Raw genomic sequence first — 20,402 nt, forward strand, 5'->3', positions numbered from 1 at the left:
TAAGCAACTACTTATATGTTTATCTTTTTTTTTTTTTTAAGTCCAAAATTTTCCTTTGAAATACTGTGACTAAAAATCAGATTTCGAACCTGCATTTTTTTAAAAAAAAAAACTTTTATTACTCGAGATTTTGATGAATCTTCACGTTTTAAAACTCTCTTAAGTTCATTTTAGAACACATTTTTGGAAAATGCTTGTTTATATGTCTGAGGTACACAGATAAAACTTGGCTTTGAGGTACAGGCTTTGAGGTACACAGATAAAACTTGGTATACGGTCTTTAAGTCAAATATATAGATTTCTATCAAATTTTGAGGAAAATTCCGTTTAGAGGACGTCTGTCTGCCCAGCTGTTCGAACATAAATCAACTTGATAATTCTAAAACGAAGAGAGCTAGATGTATAAGATGTAAATTTCGGTACAAAATTTTAACATCTATAGCGTAGACAGACACCTCCCAAATATTGAGCAAATCGAATAATGGGTTGATCGTCTGTCGGTCTGTACTTTCAGAAACATGTACACATAATAACTCAAAAATGAAAAGTTTGAAATACATCAAATTTGGTATATGATTTTGTGATTAGATGTGTAATTCTGTCGGCATATTTAAATTGAAACTGAAGTGAAGATCTGTTTGGATCAGAATTTGGAAAGACATCATTTAATTTATTTTTTTAATTTGGCATCAGCGGTAGTAAACAAGATGGCAGCCACCAGTAAAAGTAATGCTCCTCAGCTCTCCAAATGGCAATTAGCAGTAATTTTAGGCATTGGAACAACTGCTACTTTAGGACTTGCGTATTTGTATTACAGAAAAAAACAAACAAAAACATCCGATAAGAAGTGTGAAGATGTTTATGAAAATTCCGAGACCAAACCCAAAAAGAGAGAACTTATTAATGATGTTACCTATACTAAAAAAGAGACTTCTGCTGCTCCAGAGGTTTGTTGGTGATTTATTCAATGATATACTTTGTCAGATTTGTTATATTAAATGAATAATTTATTTGGAAAAGGCTTTTTTTTCTAATTAAGATATGAATGGTTTGTTTACATCACTATTCTCTACTCATTCAAAGCAATTTGAATTTATATAACAACTTAAAAGTATATTAAAAGTACGGTTAACTAATTGGAAATATATGATATACAGAAAGTATCTCAGTAAAATAAAACAGTGTCCAAGTATATTTTAAATATTTTCTTTGTAGATTGTTTGGTTTGGATTCAGATAATTTATGTAGCTTTGATTTGAACAGAACCCACAGAAATAGCGAAAGAAGGTTAAGAAAATAGGTTTCATTTTCTTGTTGACGATGTCTTTTTCTTGTATTTAGAATTTTTTTCTCTTTTGTAAATAAATTAGTACTGAGGATAAGAAAGCTACTTGAAGCTTAATTGAGGGTATTCGTCTAACATTTTGGAAGCAAAACATTGAATGTGTTCTTGTAAATAAAAGAAATTCAAAGCAGTATTTCTCTTGCTAATATAAATAAGTATATTTATTGAAAAAGAAAAGTTAATGATCATCAAAAAAATCATAAACTACTGATCAGTTAGTGAAGATTCTAATTCACGCAAATCATATTTTATTTATTTACTAATATTAAATCGTAGAGTTTAAATCAAACATGTCCATGTTTTTAATAAAAAGTAAGCATAGAATTAAGCTTTTTCTTTGTATCGTATGTATCAGGATTTTAGTGCATCATAATAATTCTGTAGATATTTTATTATGTATGCATATTTTGTTGTAATCAGATTTGCATTAGAGTATGAAGTGACAAGTTTAAGAAGATATTTTTATTTATATATATGAACATTGTGTTAAAGGATATTTCACAGAATTGTATCAACTCTAATTGCATGTAAAGAATCTTTTTTATTTTGGCTTAGCCTTTTATTTCAGTAACTTTTAATTCCTTCCTTATATATTTTTATAATAATCTTGTATGTTAAACAAAATTTCATGACACAGGGAGAACCAGGAAAATAAATAAAATTTAAAAATCATTTAAAAAAATAGGGATAATGAAGAGAAATTTGAAAATTTTCATAAAAACCAAAAAGATATAGGGAATTTTAAGCTCCTTAGTTGTTTTTTTATCATCTAAAAATGCCAATATTTAAACATTGGAAGAATATAAGGTTGCAGCTGCAGCATCAAAAAATGAAATAACTGTAATTGTAAAAACTCGCCAATTTTTTCTTGCTCCCCCCCTTTTTTTTTCCTGTATAGAATACTCTAATTTTGATGTCAGAGACAGTTCTTTTTCCAAGAGATTCCTAGATTGCAGTTAATGAGGATACTCGCTACTATTATAGCTGTGTGAGAAAACAGAATAAATTTCTCTGGCAAGAATAACACAACAGAATAGAATTTGCGGTAAAGTTACAATAGTGTTTTGAAATGTTTATTGAATGGTTTGTATATTATTTGAGAAATTGTAAGCTTATTCAGAGTAGATTAAAGTATTTTTTTTTCCAACAATGAGGTACTTAAAATCTATATTTAATACAGATCGGATGGTTAGAATTATGAATCCTGATTTTGTTGAATAAATTAGAGAAGTTCTGCAAAATCTATTTGCTGCATACTGCTGGCTTTCTGAGAAGATAATAAGCTTAAGTAGTATGGGGAAACAGGCACTTATTAATCATACCAAAGAGGAAAACATACAAAATTGCTTTAAAAAAGTTATAAATGAAATTGGACTTTGCATCTGAAGGGACTACAGGAGAAGATGATATGCAATGTTCAAGAATAAGCAGATTTCAAACTTTTTTATTCAAGAACGATTACTTAAGGTGAACTTTTATAGACATTAATATTTGTTGTGTCATATTCATCATTTAGTGCATTCAATGATATGTTGGAAATATTTTGACATATATTCACTGATGGTAAACATATGTGAAAATATTTGTGGAAAATGTACTTTAGGTCATTTACAAAAATGTTGTACATTATTAGTTACAAATTAGCTCCTTTTTCTACAATCTTATGAAATCTTTCAGCATTAAAATATCTGTAATATGCATTGACAAAACTTTGAACCTCATTTTGCAAAAGTACCAATTAGATTTTATTGTAAGATATTGGTGTGAATCAATCAGTAGTCTTCATAAGATACTGGAATTCAATATTTTTAAGGCATACCATCGTTCAAGAATTGTTTCAGAATTTTAAAGAAGTTATATCAAATTTGGATACACAGTTACTTTTATAAATTAGTATGGATATACCAAATATGAATTAAAAAATTTTTAAGCATGTCAACCAAGAACTTCCTTGCAAAAAATGGCTGTAAAATTTTAGATCTAGGTATTTGTGGACTGCACATAATTCATTGATCATTTCAGTATGAACATAAATCTACTGAAGTAGATGTTATTTTAAGTACAATCTGTAGAATATTAAAGTGCCAATTTTCTGGGAGGTATTGGTTTTTCTGATTTTTCATTGACGGTTTGTTCTTTCCACAACATAAAGAAATACATAGATTTCAATTTAAAAAAAAAATAACTACCTTGGGCTACTATGAGTGATATTATCAGTGCTTGTATAGATAAATTGATTCTGACTAAAATTAGCTCTTCTTATTTTGCTAATATTCTTCAGCTATATCTCTAAACAAATTCAAATATCTAAATCAATGGTACCTTTCTTGTATGAAAATGTCTTCATGTTTGTTAAACAGTTATTGAAAAACATTATGAAAAGAAGTAGAATTGAAGAAGCAAAAACATTAGATACTTATTTTTGATAGAGCTTAATAATCTTAAAAGTCTAAGGCCAAGAAAACATATTGGTATTAGAATAATGACTGCAAGTTAGCTTGATTACTAGTGAAAATACTATAACTGAAAAAAAAGAAGAAAAAAAAAGGCTGTTTAGCACAATTTTTTATATTTGTGAAGAATATTATAAAAATATTTGAACACATGTCTAAAAATTTTATTGTTTTATGTCTGCAAAAGAAGCATGCATTGAAGAACCTTGCTTTTTCCACTCATTAAAACTATGGAGTATTGTTATTCCATTATAACTAGTACAGAGATGCTGTTCATGCATTTTCCCATATATTGCATATACATACAAGGATAACAAATTTTTTTCAGACTTCAATTACAACCCTGTTAAAAAAATTTTTGTAGTTGTTAAATTTTAAATTATATTTCAAATAAAATTTTATGTATTTCTTTTAGACACCATACTCAAAAGCAAAAGCTTTCAAAGACAAAGGTAACAAACTCTTTAAAGAGGGACAGTTTGATAAGGCTATTGAATGTTACACAAGTGCCATAGAAATTTGTCCAATAGACAGGGGTGAAGATCTTGCCACCTTTTATCAGAATCGAGCTGCAGCATATGAAAATTTAGTAAGTCTTTGCATTAATCTTTTATAACAAACTGTAGTTCTAGAAACTGTAATTGAATGAATTAAGAGTACAAACAATCTTTATCAATAATTGTAAAAAAAATAATAATTCTTCTAATTTTTACTTATGCAATAAATTATACAATGTATTTTCACGATGTTTGAGAACTATTGCAAGCTTAAGTAAATTTGTTTAAATTCTAATGGCGATAAATAAACGCAAGAAATTTTTTAAACAATAAATTATTTATTAGACATTCTTTAGATCAGGTTTGAAGAACTTTCATACAAATTTATTTTTAAAAAATTGTTTATTAAAGGAAAAATTTTCTCAGTTTCCTTCCCTCCCATATTATATATAATTTTGATGTCCTTAATTTTATTTTAATATGCAATATTGACAGATTTATTAGATTAATATATTTATTACTTATTAATATGTTTTTTCCCTATAACAGTAATCTTAAAAAATAGTTTATTTTATTGAATTTGCTTTGTTTTTTTTTTATCATTGGTTATCTGAAAAAGCATTTTCCAAAAATTGACTTTTAATACCCTATAGCATTTTATTTTTTAAGTATGTAATCTTTTAATTAAGGAAAAAATGAAAATGTTTATATTGTATCCTAGCTTTTTAAATTCTTTCTCTATTTGAGTAACAAATAATAATAAAAAAATTAACAGAATTTTTAATTGATATAAAAAACAATATAATATTCTAATGGTGATATTAGAATTGCATTGATGAGTGGCTGTGAAATTAACTAATTATAATATGATTTGACACTTTTTTTTTTTGATTGGTATTTTAATTCATGATTTTCAATTTTTATTTATTTTTCATATAGCTTTTGTACAACATTTGAATATTCTAAATATGTGCTATTGACTTTTGTAGTTTTTTAATAAGATGTATTTTTGATAATATTTAAATTATATATTGTAATAAATGGGTGAAAATTTTTGATAACTGATTTTGAAATTCATTTAGCTTTAGTTCTCTTTTTTAGATTTTAAAAATATTTTCTATTCTCTTTTGTAGAAAAACTTTGAAGCTGTAATAAATGATACTACAAAAGCTGTTGAATATAATAAATCTTACCTAAAAGCTTTATACAGAAGAGCAAAAGCATATGAAGAATTAGGAGATTGGCAGAAATGTTTAGAAGGTTTAATTTTTTTATTCTTTTTATTACATAAGTCTGTAAAAGAAATATTTATTTTATGACATACCTCTTTTAACATTTCAGTAATATAAGGCATTTTTATTAATTTAACAGAGGATAGTTGTATGTAAACATTAAATATAGAATATGTAGTAGATCAAGGCATATGGGAACTGTCAGTGCTTTTTTATAAAAATATTTTTCTTATGTGTCTGTAATGTCGAATTGCATAGTGCAACATTCTTGCTTTTTATTGATTTATCAGTTTATATGATTAAAACAATAATTAAATACTGATTTTTGATGTATTTATATTATATTTAATGATTGTTAATTACCTACCCTCCAATGTAATGTGTATTGTTTACTGCAAAAATATATTCCTTACTTGAATGCATTTTACATATATTATAACTTGACTGATAAGCTTTCCTTTAATGCATATGTGCTAATTTTTTTTCTGGGTATTATAGTTATGTGTATCATGTAAAAGCACATTGCATCAGCCTTTTCCTTATTTTATATTTAAAAATGAAATTGCGACTTTACTATCTATTTTATTATTATTGTCTATCTCTCTCATAGTGCTCTATAAACTGACTAATAAAGCCTCTTGATACTGTAATTAGATATTTGTTTATTAAGACATGTTAAAATTTGTATTCAAATTAATATCTGTGCATATAGCAATAATAAATATTTAGAATTATGGATGTTAAATATCTTAGATACAATAATCATCTTATCATATAAAAAATGCTCTCTACCAAAGCAAAACAAAAAAACATATCTTTTTATTTTCCTTTGAATGCTAATCTTCCATATAAAGTGAAAGTAGTTAATAATATAAAACAAATTTTTAATTGAACTAGAAGCTATTAATTTTTAATTTGCAGAAATATTTTTTAACAGTTTTCAGTAACATAAAAACATTTACTTATATAATTTTAAAATTCATTAAAGTCATGAAATTCTAGCTTTTCTTCATAAGTTTAAATGAATATAACTAATTCTAAAATTTGAATGATATTTCAGATATTTTGCTCACTTACATAGCTCAATATATTTTATTAAATAAGGACTTTGTAAATGCTGTTTATATATAAATGATGGATTTTAAGCTAACTCGCTTTATTTATTTTAGATATCACTGCTGTGTGTATGTTTGATGGATTTAGAACTGAAGGTTATTTAAAAATGACAGATAAAGTTATGAAGGAACTTAGCAAAAAAGAAGCCAAAGAAACATTTAGTGTAAGATTTCATGAAGATCTTTTTTGATACCTTTAAAAATATTTTCCAATGCAAGTAATATAAAAAAAAGCCTTTAAAATGTAAATAAAAAAAGTGTTAACAATCATAAGTATCTTTCATTGATCTAAATGACAGATATTAATTAAAGCATGTCCTTATTAAATAGAAAAAACAGGATTTTTTAAAAATTTAACTTTAAAACAAATATTTAATTTTGACACTTCTTCAGATTTCAATTTTGCCATTTTCTATTAATTTCAAAAACATTCTTTAAAAATATTTAGCCATGAATCCCTAAATTAAAAAAAAAAAATATTGAATTAGTTTTGGTATTTTTATGTGACAGGCTAGTATTATTTTAGTATGATAAAAAAAAAATATATTTATGCAATTCTAGGTAGTTATTAATTTTTTCGTTTTCAATTTTTCAGCAAAGGGAGCCTAAACTTCCTTCCAAACACTTTGTCCGTCATTACTTTATCTCATTTAGTGAAGATCCAATTATGAAATCTGTTGATGAATACAAAAAAGATATGAAAAGTCCTTCTGAGTTAAGGTAAAATTGATTTTTGAGCTGAGTATATACTAAAAATTCTTTTAAATAACATTTCCTTTCTCTTTACTCTGTTTTATTTCTCGTTTTAGTAAGTCCATTTTTAAACATACGTAAATTTTTTAACATTTGTCAAATAGCATTAAATGCATACAAAGTGCTTTATATATCACAAAAAACAATGACAAGTTTCAGTATTAAAAAATATATTTATGACAAAAGGGGATTTAAATAACCTTTACTTATTGAAATACTGTACTATTTATCTTTTCAAAATATTGAAAATGGCAAAGAGGGTATCATCAGATAATAAACTTCAGATTTTATGGAAAGAAATAAAAAAAATAATAATGAATGCTTTGATTTATTAAAGGCATTTATTTTGAATATTATTTTATTACACTATAATTAAATTATTTCAATCCAATGAAACAATATCTAGTTACCTTCTAAATGTTTGAATTTATTGGCAGCTTGATCTATGTAATATTTTTCATTATCTTTGTTGTAATTTCTTTTTATATATCTTTTCAGTTTTGCAATTTTGCTTTTCTCTTTACTCTGAAATTTAAAAATGTTTGATATTTATTATTATAATAATTACTTATTTTTGAGTTGATGAATAGCATAATATTTTGGGTTATATGTGTTAAAATAATTATAAAATTTTACCAGTTTCAGCATTGTTTAATTCTTTTATATGGCTATTTATTTTTGTTATTAAACTCTTTTTATTTATTTTTATAATATGTAATAATTATGCTGAATTTATAGTGTTCAATACATCAGTTTTATTCAACACTATTTCTTCTCAAGTTTATAGAAATTTATAATGTCTGATTTTAATTATAGATATAATTTTATTCTATAACTAGCATTTAAAAAAAAAAGGATTTTGTAATTAAAGATTTTTTTTTTTCAAATAAAAAGCATTATGTTATTGACTGAGCGTAGATAGTCGTCATTAATAAGTCATTATGGATTCATTTTTTTATTTATTAAAATAGTTTATAAGTACATTTTTAATAGTAAACAGATTTTATTAAAATCTTTAAAAATTTACAGTGGTTTTCGGTTAGTCATTCATCACCTTGCTGAAGAGAATTTTGATGAAATCATTCCTAATTGCAATGTAGAAATCGATCGTCGAGGACCAGATTTGCCTGAAGCTTATTTAGTCAGAGCTACTTTCAAACTATTACAGGGCCAAATTCAGGATTCATTAGCTGATTTAACCACACTGTATGCATTAGAAAGTGTTGATGTTAAGGTAAGTAACATTATATGTTGCTTAAATTTCATTATGTAACATATGTTGATATTAAGGTAAGTAACAGTGTTAATAGTGAGTAATGTTGCAGTTATTGAATAGAAATTTTGAATTGAAAAAATATCTAAAGATTTTAACATAAATTTACATCACAAGACTTTTTGGCTTGATATATGTGTTTATATAGGAACCTTTAAAGAAATTTTATAAAGAAGATATGGCAAAAGTCTAATTAAATTATATGTGTCATATTGTAATTATAATATGTAAATGCTTTTTAAGAATTAGTAAATTACATGAATAAATTTGCCTACATTTTAAATAATAAATTTGAAATGACAATGCTACTTTAATAGTAAACTGGGAATTTGATGAAATTTCTGGACCAATAATTTATATCTTTAATTTCATACTTATTAATTATTCTTCTGTTTGTTTTTTTAGGTTCGAGTAAACTGTCTAATTAAAATTGGAACCTTAAAAGTTCAGCTAGAAAAAATGGATGAAGCTTTGCAGCATTTCAATAAAGCAATAGAATTGGATTTAAATAATGCAGATATATATCTTCACAGAGGACAGGTTTGCATAAAATAATTTCTAACTAAAATATTATATTTGTTTTTCATTATGCTAACTTTTTAAAATTCTTAATATTCATTTTAAGGAAAACATAAAATCCAGCTTTATGAATTAATTACAGCATTAGCATTTTATTTTTGGAAATGTTTTTGCAAAGTTTTAAAATTCAGAAAAATGTTGAAATCTTTAATTTTTATGAATAACTTTTAAAATGATTATCATGCATATTTTATTATTATTTGCATTGTACTATTCCTGAAGTCTTTTTTTTTTTCCCCTTTGTGTGATTTTTTTTATCTTACTTCAAATTATATATTCAGTCTAAACAAACTCTATTAAAACACAAGAAATAGGATGGGATTGAATATTAAAACATGCATATATATACTCACACACATGCACACACAAATTGTCTTTTTGCCAATAAAATTTTGGATTTTTTTTTTTTTATATATATATTTAAAGCATAGTAATAAACGTTGCTGATTCTGACCTGCACTATTGTATTAAAGAAATACTTGATTCAATGCTGAAATGAATCAAACATTTGGTAATTCAAAATTCAATGTGCAGTTATCATTCAATAAATTAAAAAACAAAATAACAGTATGAACAATATGTAAGTGCTCTTAAAGAATAATTGTTAATAAGCAGCAATTAATGGATTTTGAATTAATTTTAATTAATTAAATTTTTTATATAATTTACAGAACACAGAGATTACTGTCTCTTCTTACTTTTTCCTTGATGCGATTAAAATATAAATTTTATCATTTCAGTAATTGTTATTAAAATTTTTAAGCCCCCCCCCCAAATGCCACTTAATATAAATTCACTGCCACTTGATATGAAAGGATCACATTAAGTTATTACACCAGGATATTTTCCACTCTCTCTTTATTCCATCTGTTCAAGCTCAATTACTTGTTTTCTTCCCTGGTAGAAGTTGTCAGTTTTAGCCAGTAAGGTGATCTTATTTCCCTAGTGGGTACAGTAATGGTGCTCAATTATTTTTTTCTATTTTGGAAGATTTTGTCAGTTAAAGCCAATCCTTTGTGATATGTAAGAAGGTACTTACTTCCCCTGATATGTAAAGTAATGGTATTTGTTTGAGCAATGTCTATACCAATGCTGGGTTGTAACTGCTTCATTGATGTTGGGCATATGGGTGCACTGTAACTGGAAAATTCACATCAGTGATTGACTGTATTGTCACAGTCTGATCTTCATATTACTCAAATGCTCGGGCATGACATGTAGTTTGTTTTGAGGTTACCCTCTGTGAACACTAATTGTATTGCATTAGAATCAATGCTACATGTCAATTATTAAACAGTGTGAATAAACAGATGAACAATAAATAAATAAAATATGAGATAGCTGACTTTAAACAATGTATGAATAGAGGAGGAAGCAAATACTTTTGCATTCAAGGAAACTCCATTTTTCATTGTTTTTTAGCAATCCTATAATAGCATCTTTACCTCTTGACCACATGTGCTTGTCTAATTACAAGTCCATGATATCTCCTAGAACTTGAATTCCCATTTAAAAGCAAAATAAGGACAGATGTAACTGTTATGAAAGAGGATTACCTTAGGTGGAAAATGTCATTTGTAATGCTGAAAGTATCATTTTGTTACAAAATATATTTTAAATCCTTAAAAAAAATTATTTGCGGATTAAAATGCATCAATCATTTTCCACATATTTTAGAGCTGAATAATATGTAATTATCCTCTTTTTGGAACTTCATTTAGTGATTTGGGTTTTTGTTTGCTCTCACTGCATATAAAGATCTCCGATTTTTCTTCTAGTTCTGTATTATCTAAATTTTACTGTGCATAAACTTTTGCTGTACAGAATTAAGTTTATATAAGCTATTAAAAAAACAATTGTATATCTGCAATTAAAAATTCAAAGAAACACAATAGAAATATAGTTAATAATTGCTTGTTTCTTGTCCAATGATGCCTTGTTAACAATTTTATTAAACAATTTTAATTCTGTGAAATCTTTAAGAAGTTTTAATGCGCTTTTTAACTAGAATTTCCATGCCTTTTTCCCAATTTTATATTTAATTACCTCTATTAATAATTCACCTCTTCGAATCAGTAAGTTTTCATTATTATAAAACAAAATGAAAACAATTACTGCATGTAAATTAATATAATTTCCAATTCTATTGTATTCACATCGGAACTTTATATCAACAATTCTCACGTCCAGTATATGAAAACAGCTATTAAATTGATGAAAATAAATTTTAAAGACAAAAAAGCATTTTAATTGGACTTTTTTAAACATAAACATCATTTTTGATGAACTATAACTTTTTTGTTCCCAGATAGGCTATCTACTTACTGAATGTATATGAAATCAATAAATATTGGTATGGCATATTTGTTTTAATTTTGGCCGAAAATAAAGTTTTTTCCAGCACTCAACTTTTTGCTCAAATATTTCCTACAGTTGAACAATAAGTTATTTAAAAATAATTTTATTTTAAATTTTCACAGTTTCATCAAAATATAATAGTGGTCAAATTTTATATCTTAATTGATTTGTTACTGTAACTGCAATGTTACGTAAATCTCAATAATTATTTATTTCAGGTGTATCTTTTAATGGAACGTTTCAATGATTGTCTTAAAGATATGGAAAAAAGTTGCTCACTAAATCCTAATTTTCCTTCTGCTTGTGCTCAAAAATGCTATGTTCAGTATCGTTGTGGTATCCAATTTAACGATGAAAATCAAAAGTCTGCAGCATTAAAAGGCTTTGAAGAAATTGAAAAAAATTTTCCTAATTGTTCTGAGAGTTTATTCTTATATGCTCAGGTAAGAACTGATAGTGCTCAGCTAGTGTTTATTTGTGTTTATTTTCTTATTTTGTTCTATTTAAATTTCCTGCTTTTCATTTAAAAATATAGAAGTTGTTTGGTAAACCTTCCAATATAAAATTTATCTTTGCTTTATATATTACAGGTGCTGTCTGAATGTGGAGAATATCAAAAAGCTGAAACTTATTTTAAGAGAGCTGGTGAATTAGATCCTAAAGACCCAAATGTTTATGTTCATTTAGGGTATTACAAAATAATATATATTTTTTTGCTTACAAATGTTTAGCTGTTGTACGTAGGAAATTTAAATCAATTTTGGTAATAAAAAGATTAAATACTCAATAAATAATTAAACAGTTTTTAATTACCTTTCCTAATAAAGGAATGATAAAACATTTTTAACTAAAAAAAATTGTCGCATTTAGTTAAAATCAATGATTTTTGTTTCGTTTTAAGTGAGGTTTTTGCAAAATAATTCTGATTTTAATGCTTATTAAGTGATTAGAAAAGTGTTTACAAGCAGTAAATTTTGACTTTTAACTGGCCTTTTTAACTTATGAAATCAGTTATATTGAAATTTCCTTTCAAACTTGTAGAATTATTAATATTTGTATTACTCATTTTTTAATATAGATAAATGTGAAAGAATTCAGCCCTTTTTGTATTTTTTTTTTTATTCTATTAATATGCAATGAATTTTCTTTTTCTTTTTTCCTTAATATAATCTTGTTTTAATATTTTCACACTAACTGTATTTTTATGACTAAATATATTTCGAGCATGTATATTCAGTAACAATCATGTTATCAAACTTAAATAATAATTATTATAACGACATGCTCTAATATTAATGTATGAATTGATAATTTTTGAATTGTGCAAAAAAAGTTAGAAATGGATCAATGTTTAATGCAGTGTACCTTGTATTAAGAAATTTATTTTAAGAATAATTTTTTATAAATTCAGACTAAAGTAACATTTTGTTGTCTTAAGTTGGTATTTCAACTCCATTAAGTTCTTAAGTGAAAAATATAGTAATCTCTCATCAGATTAATTATGTTTAGTGCGGTATTGAAAAATGTTCTGAAATTTAAATAATCAAATAATAAACAAAAGTATGATTCGACTTTTAAAAACATTACTTTATTTATGCCATGTATTATTATCTGGAAAGTGTGAAGGTTGCTTTTTTACCAGAAGCTGTCTGAATTTTTCTTTCCATTCTTCAGAATTTTTTTTAGTTATTTTGGCAATTTCTCTTCACTTAAATAAATGTTTTTTACTAAATGTTTATCTTAATTTTTTTCAAATTTTAATGTTGTTTTGCATTGCCGGTTGTTATAAATTAGTTGCTTTAAAAATTTGAAATGATTGTAATGAAATATTTATTTCATGTACAACTCTATAAAAGAAACATTCATTATTAATTCGATTTAGTGGCTTAATATTAATAATTAATAACATATTTCATGTAAGTTTGCAATTGATTTTTAATTTTCTTCCTTATCTTAGTATCCTTGCTCTTCAATGGAAAGAAGATGTCAACCAGACAATTGAGTATCTGAATAAAGCAATATCAATGGATGAGAAATGCCAATTTGCTTATGAAACTTTAGGTTCTATAGAAATTCAGAAGTGAGTTGAAGAGTTTTCCATTTTTATGAATACAATTTAACAACTTTTAATGATCAGTAACTTTATCTTTTAATAATCAAAATTTAAATGTTTAAATAAATAAATAAAAGTCATTGTAGTTATGCTTGTGTGTCTGTGTGCACACACACACACCTGTGTATTCTCCTAAATAACCGAGTCAAATTTAATCCCATTTTTTTCTTCATTAACTTCAAGGGAAATTATGTCAGAAGAAATAATTTCAGAGAAGAAGAAATTCAAAATTTTATCATTTTAATTTCTGTATAATATTTATTACAGTTGTTATGAATTTTTAATAAAATTTATTAAATGCATAAGATTAATTTTAACTAGAACTTTTCTATCACTGTTTTTTTTTATATTTGTTTTATTTAAATGCATCTTTTTATCACATTTTAGTTTCTTTCAAAGTAGTGATTTAACAGTGCTGAAGAGCAGGTATAATTTAATCACTCAAATAAAAGCAAAAAAAGTAGATAACTTGAGTGTAAATGGAACAGATGTTCAGCAACAGCTGCGGTTTGATGCTATGATAAATTAACTAATATTTTGCCTTCTTTTCTTCAGAAATTTTGCAGCAAATTACTCCAAATAATTAAAAAAAATTGTGTCTTTTTCAACAATGGCAGTTTCATTTTTGTGCACTTCTATTTTAATTATTATTAATTCTTTAAAAAATTTGACACAGATTATTTAAAAATAAAGAAATTTATTGATATTCCTTTGATGGACAGTGAGTTACTCTTACTCTATTTTTAAAAATGTCTGTTACTTTTATATATTTGTTTTGAAAAAGATTAAAAATATTATATATGAAAGTATTTTAATCTCAAGGAATATCAGGTACATCAACTAGTGATATATATCTACCATAAAAACAAAAGAGTGGCTGAATGGATGCCATCTGTGTTTAATATCACAATCTAATTTGTTGGGTAGTTGATTATTAGAAATTTTTAATTAATGTTAGGTTTTTAACACAAATAAAGAGTAGGTTTCTTATTAATTTTTATATCTCTGTTGACTGACATGAAGCATTTTAATGCTTTTACTGCTATATCTTTAAAAGATGGATATATTTTGTTTTGTGATTAAGTGATGGTTATATATTATATACTACATGCTTCGAGAAAAATGGGAAACTTATTTAAATTATTTTTGACTTATAATTTATCAATAAGTTTAAATATGACACACATAAATGAAGCTGTTATTTGATTTCAATATGTAAGTTGCATGCAGAACAGTTCCTTTAAGTATTTTCTTTCTCTAGTAAATACAAATAAAAAGATTATGTGGAAGATTTTTTAACCCTAATTTCAGTTTGTAAACTGTGCAAATTTAAAAGTTTCTTTAGGAGAAACTAAAAGGCTTAATAAACATACCCGGATTCTAAATATTCTATATGGAATTTCCTTTTTGTTTTAAAAAAAATCTTGCGGAAATTTGTTGAATTCGCTTTTAATTGATAAGAAAAAAGAAAAAAAAAAAACTGTTTGAAGTAGAAATTTTTTTCCCATTAAATTTCATATATTGTGAAAATCATTGATATTTGGAAAAATATTTGATTTTTGAGTTAAAAGAACTATATTGAGAGAAGATTTCTATGCCATTTTTTTTAAGTTTAAAAATAATTGAGTCTGGATTATTGTTTAATAATCCAGAGCAGAAGAGAGATTAGTCTGATATAAAAATCAACATTATTATTATACGAGTTTAATTTTTATTCTTTTTGTCTTTTGAAAATTAATAGCTAATTTTTTTTTTTTTTTTAATTCTTTTCCAGAGGAAATTTGCAAAGGGGGTTGGAATTGTTTCAAAAGGCTATTGATACTGCACATACAGAAACTGAATTAGCACATTTATACTCTCTGCTACTTGCTGCTAAAGCTCAAGCAAAAGCAGCTGAGAGATTTGGCCTTGACCTTGGAAATTTGGTATAAAGTTCTAGGTGTACAGATGAATATTAGTTTATTTTTGGATCAAATTTTGATTTTTTCACTTTAATGTGTTCCAGAAAGATGGAAATGTAGAAATTAATAAAATATATAAACTGTGCATAATAGAATTACCTCACGAAATAATTTTAAGATGTGTTTATTCATATTTTTTTAGTGGTGCTCATTGTTTTGAATGCTTTAATTTTTTTATGAATTTTAAAACCTGTTGTGAGGAGGATGGAGAACTTTGTTTTACATACAATACTAGATGAAGCAAAGAATAACTTTAATTTGTAAACTTTTCTGTAGGTTTTAATGACTTGGAATAACAAACCTTTTACTCAAATATTCATAAATAAAACATGAAAGAAAAACATTGTAACATTACCTTAGGTAACATTTATTATTATTTTTTTTTAAATTTGTAATTGTGAACTTAGCATCTCTATCTAATTGCTTTTCAGAAGGTTTTATAATTTTAGATCATTCTGCAAGGTCCTTAAAATATTCTCAAACTTTGAATAACTATTATATGAATAATTAATAAAATATAACAAAGTTTCATACTTCAAATGAATTATTACTAATTGAGAATTTTATTATTCATATGAGAAGGGTCATTATTGACAAGATTCTGCTTATACTGTTGATCCACAGAATTCCAGTAGTTCTAAAATATGAATTGATTTTGGATCATGTTCTTTTTTAGTAATCACTTTCAACTATTGATCTTCAGTTATAAATATTAGACTTCTGGTATCTCCATAAAAAGAAACCCCTAAAGAGGAAGATCTGTTAGGGGAGGGGTGACTCATTGTTCCTTCTTTATTATAATTGCATTACATTTCGATGGTAATTAATATATTAAGTTATTTGATTGATGAAATTTCAATGTATTTTATTAATTTTTTATGTGATAATATTTTTAAAGTGTATATATACTTTTTTTTTTTGTAAACCTTATAAGTTTGCCAGTAATAGTATATCTCATACTTTAAACTGTTTTATGGTTGTGTTTTTCACCCTTTTTCTGTTAATTCTTTTGAAGTTATGGAAGCATTAATTTAAGAGATATAACAAAAGAAATATTTAATTTTGGTTATTTACCAGTTAGAACTCTAAAAATCCTGTGAAATTGTATATGAAAAACTTATAAAATATTCTATTCACATGGATTTCTTATTATTTCCCCTTAAATGTTAAGCATTCTTTAAGCCCAGAAGTTTTTCAACAACTCAAATTTTGATGGTGATGCATATACTTTGATCTCAGATGTTTGTAAGATGTTCTTCATTGTAAGCTTAATATAATATGATGTGATTTTACACATAATTTAATATGTTGCTTCTTTATCAATGATATCCTTGTGATTTTCTTTAGGACAGGACACATTTTTAAATTGCAGCAAATAAATGTTGCTTTCTAAGAAAGTTTGTCAGTCCAATTTACATATAGCATGTATTGCTGTATTAAATGTTAAGCTATGAAGCTAATTTTAAATAAGAAGGAAAATATTTCATCATTGTATAAGTGTTCATTGATGTTCTTCAATATACATTGTGTACTCATGTGTGACTTTCCATTATTTCCTATACCTTAATTTTATTAGTACAATGCTACAGCTTGCATGGTCACTTTTTATAATTCTCTGAGGCTGTATTGTTGTAATATTCTGTGCAAATGCAGCAATTAAAAACTTTTTCTATGGCAGAAAAAAATATTGTTTACCACTTGGTGAAATATATATAAATACTGATACAATAATGTTTTTTAATTATTTTTTTTAGTTAAAGAATGTTTAAATATGGATTGTCATTAAGATTTGTTTTAACTTCAAGGTATATGTAATTTCTATTTGCAATAGTTATTTAGATATTTGATTTGGAGAATTATGACTTATTTTTGGTAGCTTCTTTAGTAGCAGGTTTTTTTTCTCCCTCGTTAATTTTAAATAAACAACTGTTAGTCAAAGTTATATTTTTTTGAATAAGGGAATGGAGTGTTTTCAGTAATAATTTTTTTATAGTTTTATTAAATTAGGTTCCTATGTAATATAATTTTTTAATAACTCTATTTTATTAAAAATATACTCCTCTTTCCCTCTCTTTTTATTAAATTGGTACAGGAGTTCACTAATAACACTTCGTTTAAATTTTTTCTATGTATAGTAATGAAAAATAAATAAATAAATTGGACATGTTTAGTGTTGTGAAAATATTTATAGCTTGTATAATTTGGTAATTTCAATAATTCCTATAGTATGATTCAATATTTTGAAGGTACTGGAATATCTTGTATATACAAAGTTAATATGTGATATATTTCTGTTAATAGTATTAAATAATATAATTTTCAGTCACTTTAATGTACGCTACTAAACAATTATTTAATAATTGCCATAATAATAATATTCGACATAGTTTCAACTCGTTACTTTTTTTTCAGAAAAAAAATCTCCAGTTGTGGGTTGTATTTTTTGCCAATTATATGAAAACTATGAAGGAACTTTATTGAAGATAGATAAGTTCATTTAAGATAATAAGCTTTATTTAAGATAGTACAGTTTAAAAGTTGTTACATCAGGAAATCTCTAAGAATTTGATTTAGCTTTGTGAGCATTTTTGCTGAATGTTTCTACATAATTTTTAACAGCACAATACTATTTTGTCATGCATTTATTTTGTAAAAAGAATTCTGGTTCATTGTATTCATCTGTCAAGAATAGGTAAAAAATTTTTTATTTGTATCTCAAACTGATATAGTGTTCTTCAAATTACATTTCCTGATGCAATTCTGAGATCGAGTTTAAGGAGCTTAAAAAGTAATACTTTTATCTCCTTTCCATAGTTTTCATACCTTTGACAGAAAGCACAAGACATGTTCTATTTTTCTACATAGAAGTGAAAAACAAGATTTTTCAAGTAAACTAATATGCTGTGTTATAATTTGCATCTTATTATAACTGTGTTCATAATTTCTATCTGTTTAAAGTTCACTCTAGTTAGATTATTTTTATAGTTTTCAAAGCGATTTCCAATTTCTTGATTCAATTGCACTGACATAATTCATAGTTTATAATAATGTCAGTTAAATAATGCTAATTTATTGATGTGTTCCTTTGAAATACTTTTGTATTATTTAAAAAAACAAAAACAAATGAATATTCAGTACTTAAAATTACCATTATAAACACTAATATCATTTAGTCTTGTATTTTTTTATCTCATTATACTCAAAAACATATGTAAACGTTCTTGAGCAAACACTGCAGTTTTTAGTTGTGATTTATAGAAGATTTAAAAGAGGAAATGTATGAATATTAGTTGCTATCTAATTTTTTTAATATGTAAATTTTGAAGTATAAGTCACATAAGTTTAGTTTGTAATAAAAGTTAATAAAATTAGAAATGTTTGTGTGTTTATTTCTTTTTTCACTTCCCATTTATTTTCATTAATAACAATCATGCTATTCTCATCAAATATTGAGAAACTTTAATCACAGTTGAAGAGAACAAATTGTATGGAAGAGTAAGAAAATTAACTTGCTTGAAGAAAAATAACCTTTTTATCAATTTAAAAAAATGCTTTGACCTGTGGTTAAATGTATACAAATCATGTTAAGCTGTTACAGGCTTTTCATTCTAATTCTGATCTAGTGGCTAATTTCTAAAGCCATCAGAGGTAGGTGCATACTTCCAGTTGGTAAAATGCTCTAAATGTTGTAAATAATTGTGTATTTAATGTTTGAATTTCTAAATGAAGTGTTGAAAAAATTCACCTTATATGCAACACAATAATTCACTTTATTAGTTTAAATTTCTTGCTGCACTTTAAACTTGCTGCACTTGCTGCATTTTAAACAAGAAAGTTTCACACTTCTATGTCTTGAACTGATCAAGTTGTGAACTTTTGAATATTATTTTAGTTGATTATAGATCATATTAATTATTGCTTTATGGAAGATCTGCTAGCCATTGCTTGAAATTTCATTGAAGTAGATAATAACTGGTGCTATAATAATGGTCTATCAACTAAAGATAGAGCATTATTATGATTGGAAATCTATCATTATGATGGAGAAGGGCACGATTAGTGTGAACTCTGTTTACACTAACACTGAAGAATATAAATGATATTATACACATAGATGGTTATTATTCATTTATTCTTTTACAAATTTGAACTTAAACATTGCACTAATCATTGTTAACAAAAGTTAAATTTTTATTTTTGTAAACATTTGCAAAATAACTGATTTTATTTTTAAAAAAATGTGTTAGATGATAATTTGACATGATTACTTTTACTTACTTGATTACTTTTTTTAATTTTCACTTTCTGTTTTAAATTATACTCCTCTTTTCCTCAAAAGCAGATTAAAGATTAATTTCTAATAATTTTTTTGAGTTTTTGATACACTATTAACTTGCATTAATAGTGTAAATAAGAAAGTTATGAATTGTAATAAAGAGGAACACAAATTTGTTGAAATAAAATTGCTTCCTTTGTGACTCTGCAAATCTAACAATTTCTTGAAGTTGAAATCTTATGCTTTTTAAAATTTGTTTTACACTCTTGTAAAACAGGGACAACTTTCTAAAAAGGCATAGATGTTGCTTATTAGGTATGTTTTACTCATGCAACTCATTTCAATGACTTGAAAATTTCCTGCAGGATAATATCGACGTATATATATGATATGAAGAACATATACACCTCAATACCTGATGCAAAGTATATATATACTATATGTTTC

At 25.3% G+C, this 20,402-nt stretch overlaps 1 protein-coding gene across 1 annotated transcript; it reads left to right on the forward strand.

Annotated features, from left to right (window-relative positions):
- The first annotated feature begins 689 nt into the window (after window positions 1-689).
- Window positions 690-19,028, forward strand: LOC129969250 (mitochondrial import receptor subunit TOM70-like). The gene is made up of 11 exons (XM_056083715.1): window positions 690-947; window positions 4,214-4,387; window positions 5,429-5,555; window positions 6,697-6,806; window positions 7,238-7,362; window positions 8,425-8,629; window positions 9,074-9,208; window positions 11,824-12,048; window positions 12,196-12,293; window positions 13,563-13,685; window positions 15,493-19,028. The coding sequence occupies exons 1-11, from the start codon at window positions 708-710 to the stop codon at window positions 15,647-15,649; spliced, it is 1,719 nt and encodes a 572-aa protein (XP_055939690.1). The 5' UTR covers window positions 690-707; the 3' UTR covers window positions 15,650-19,028.
- Window positions 19,029-20,402: the final 1,374 nt, after the last annotated feature.

The sequence above is a fragment of the Argiope bruennichi genome, chromosome 5 (assembly GCF_947563725.1).
Source record: "Argiope bruennichi chromosome 5, qqArgBrue1.1, whole genome shotgun sequence".
In the NCBI taxonomy this organism is placed as follows: domain Eukaryota; kingdom Metazoa; phylum Arthropoda; class Arachnida; order Araneae; family Araneidae; genus Argiope; species Argiope bruennichi.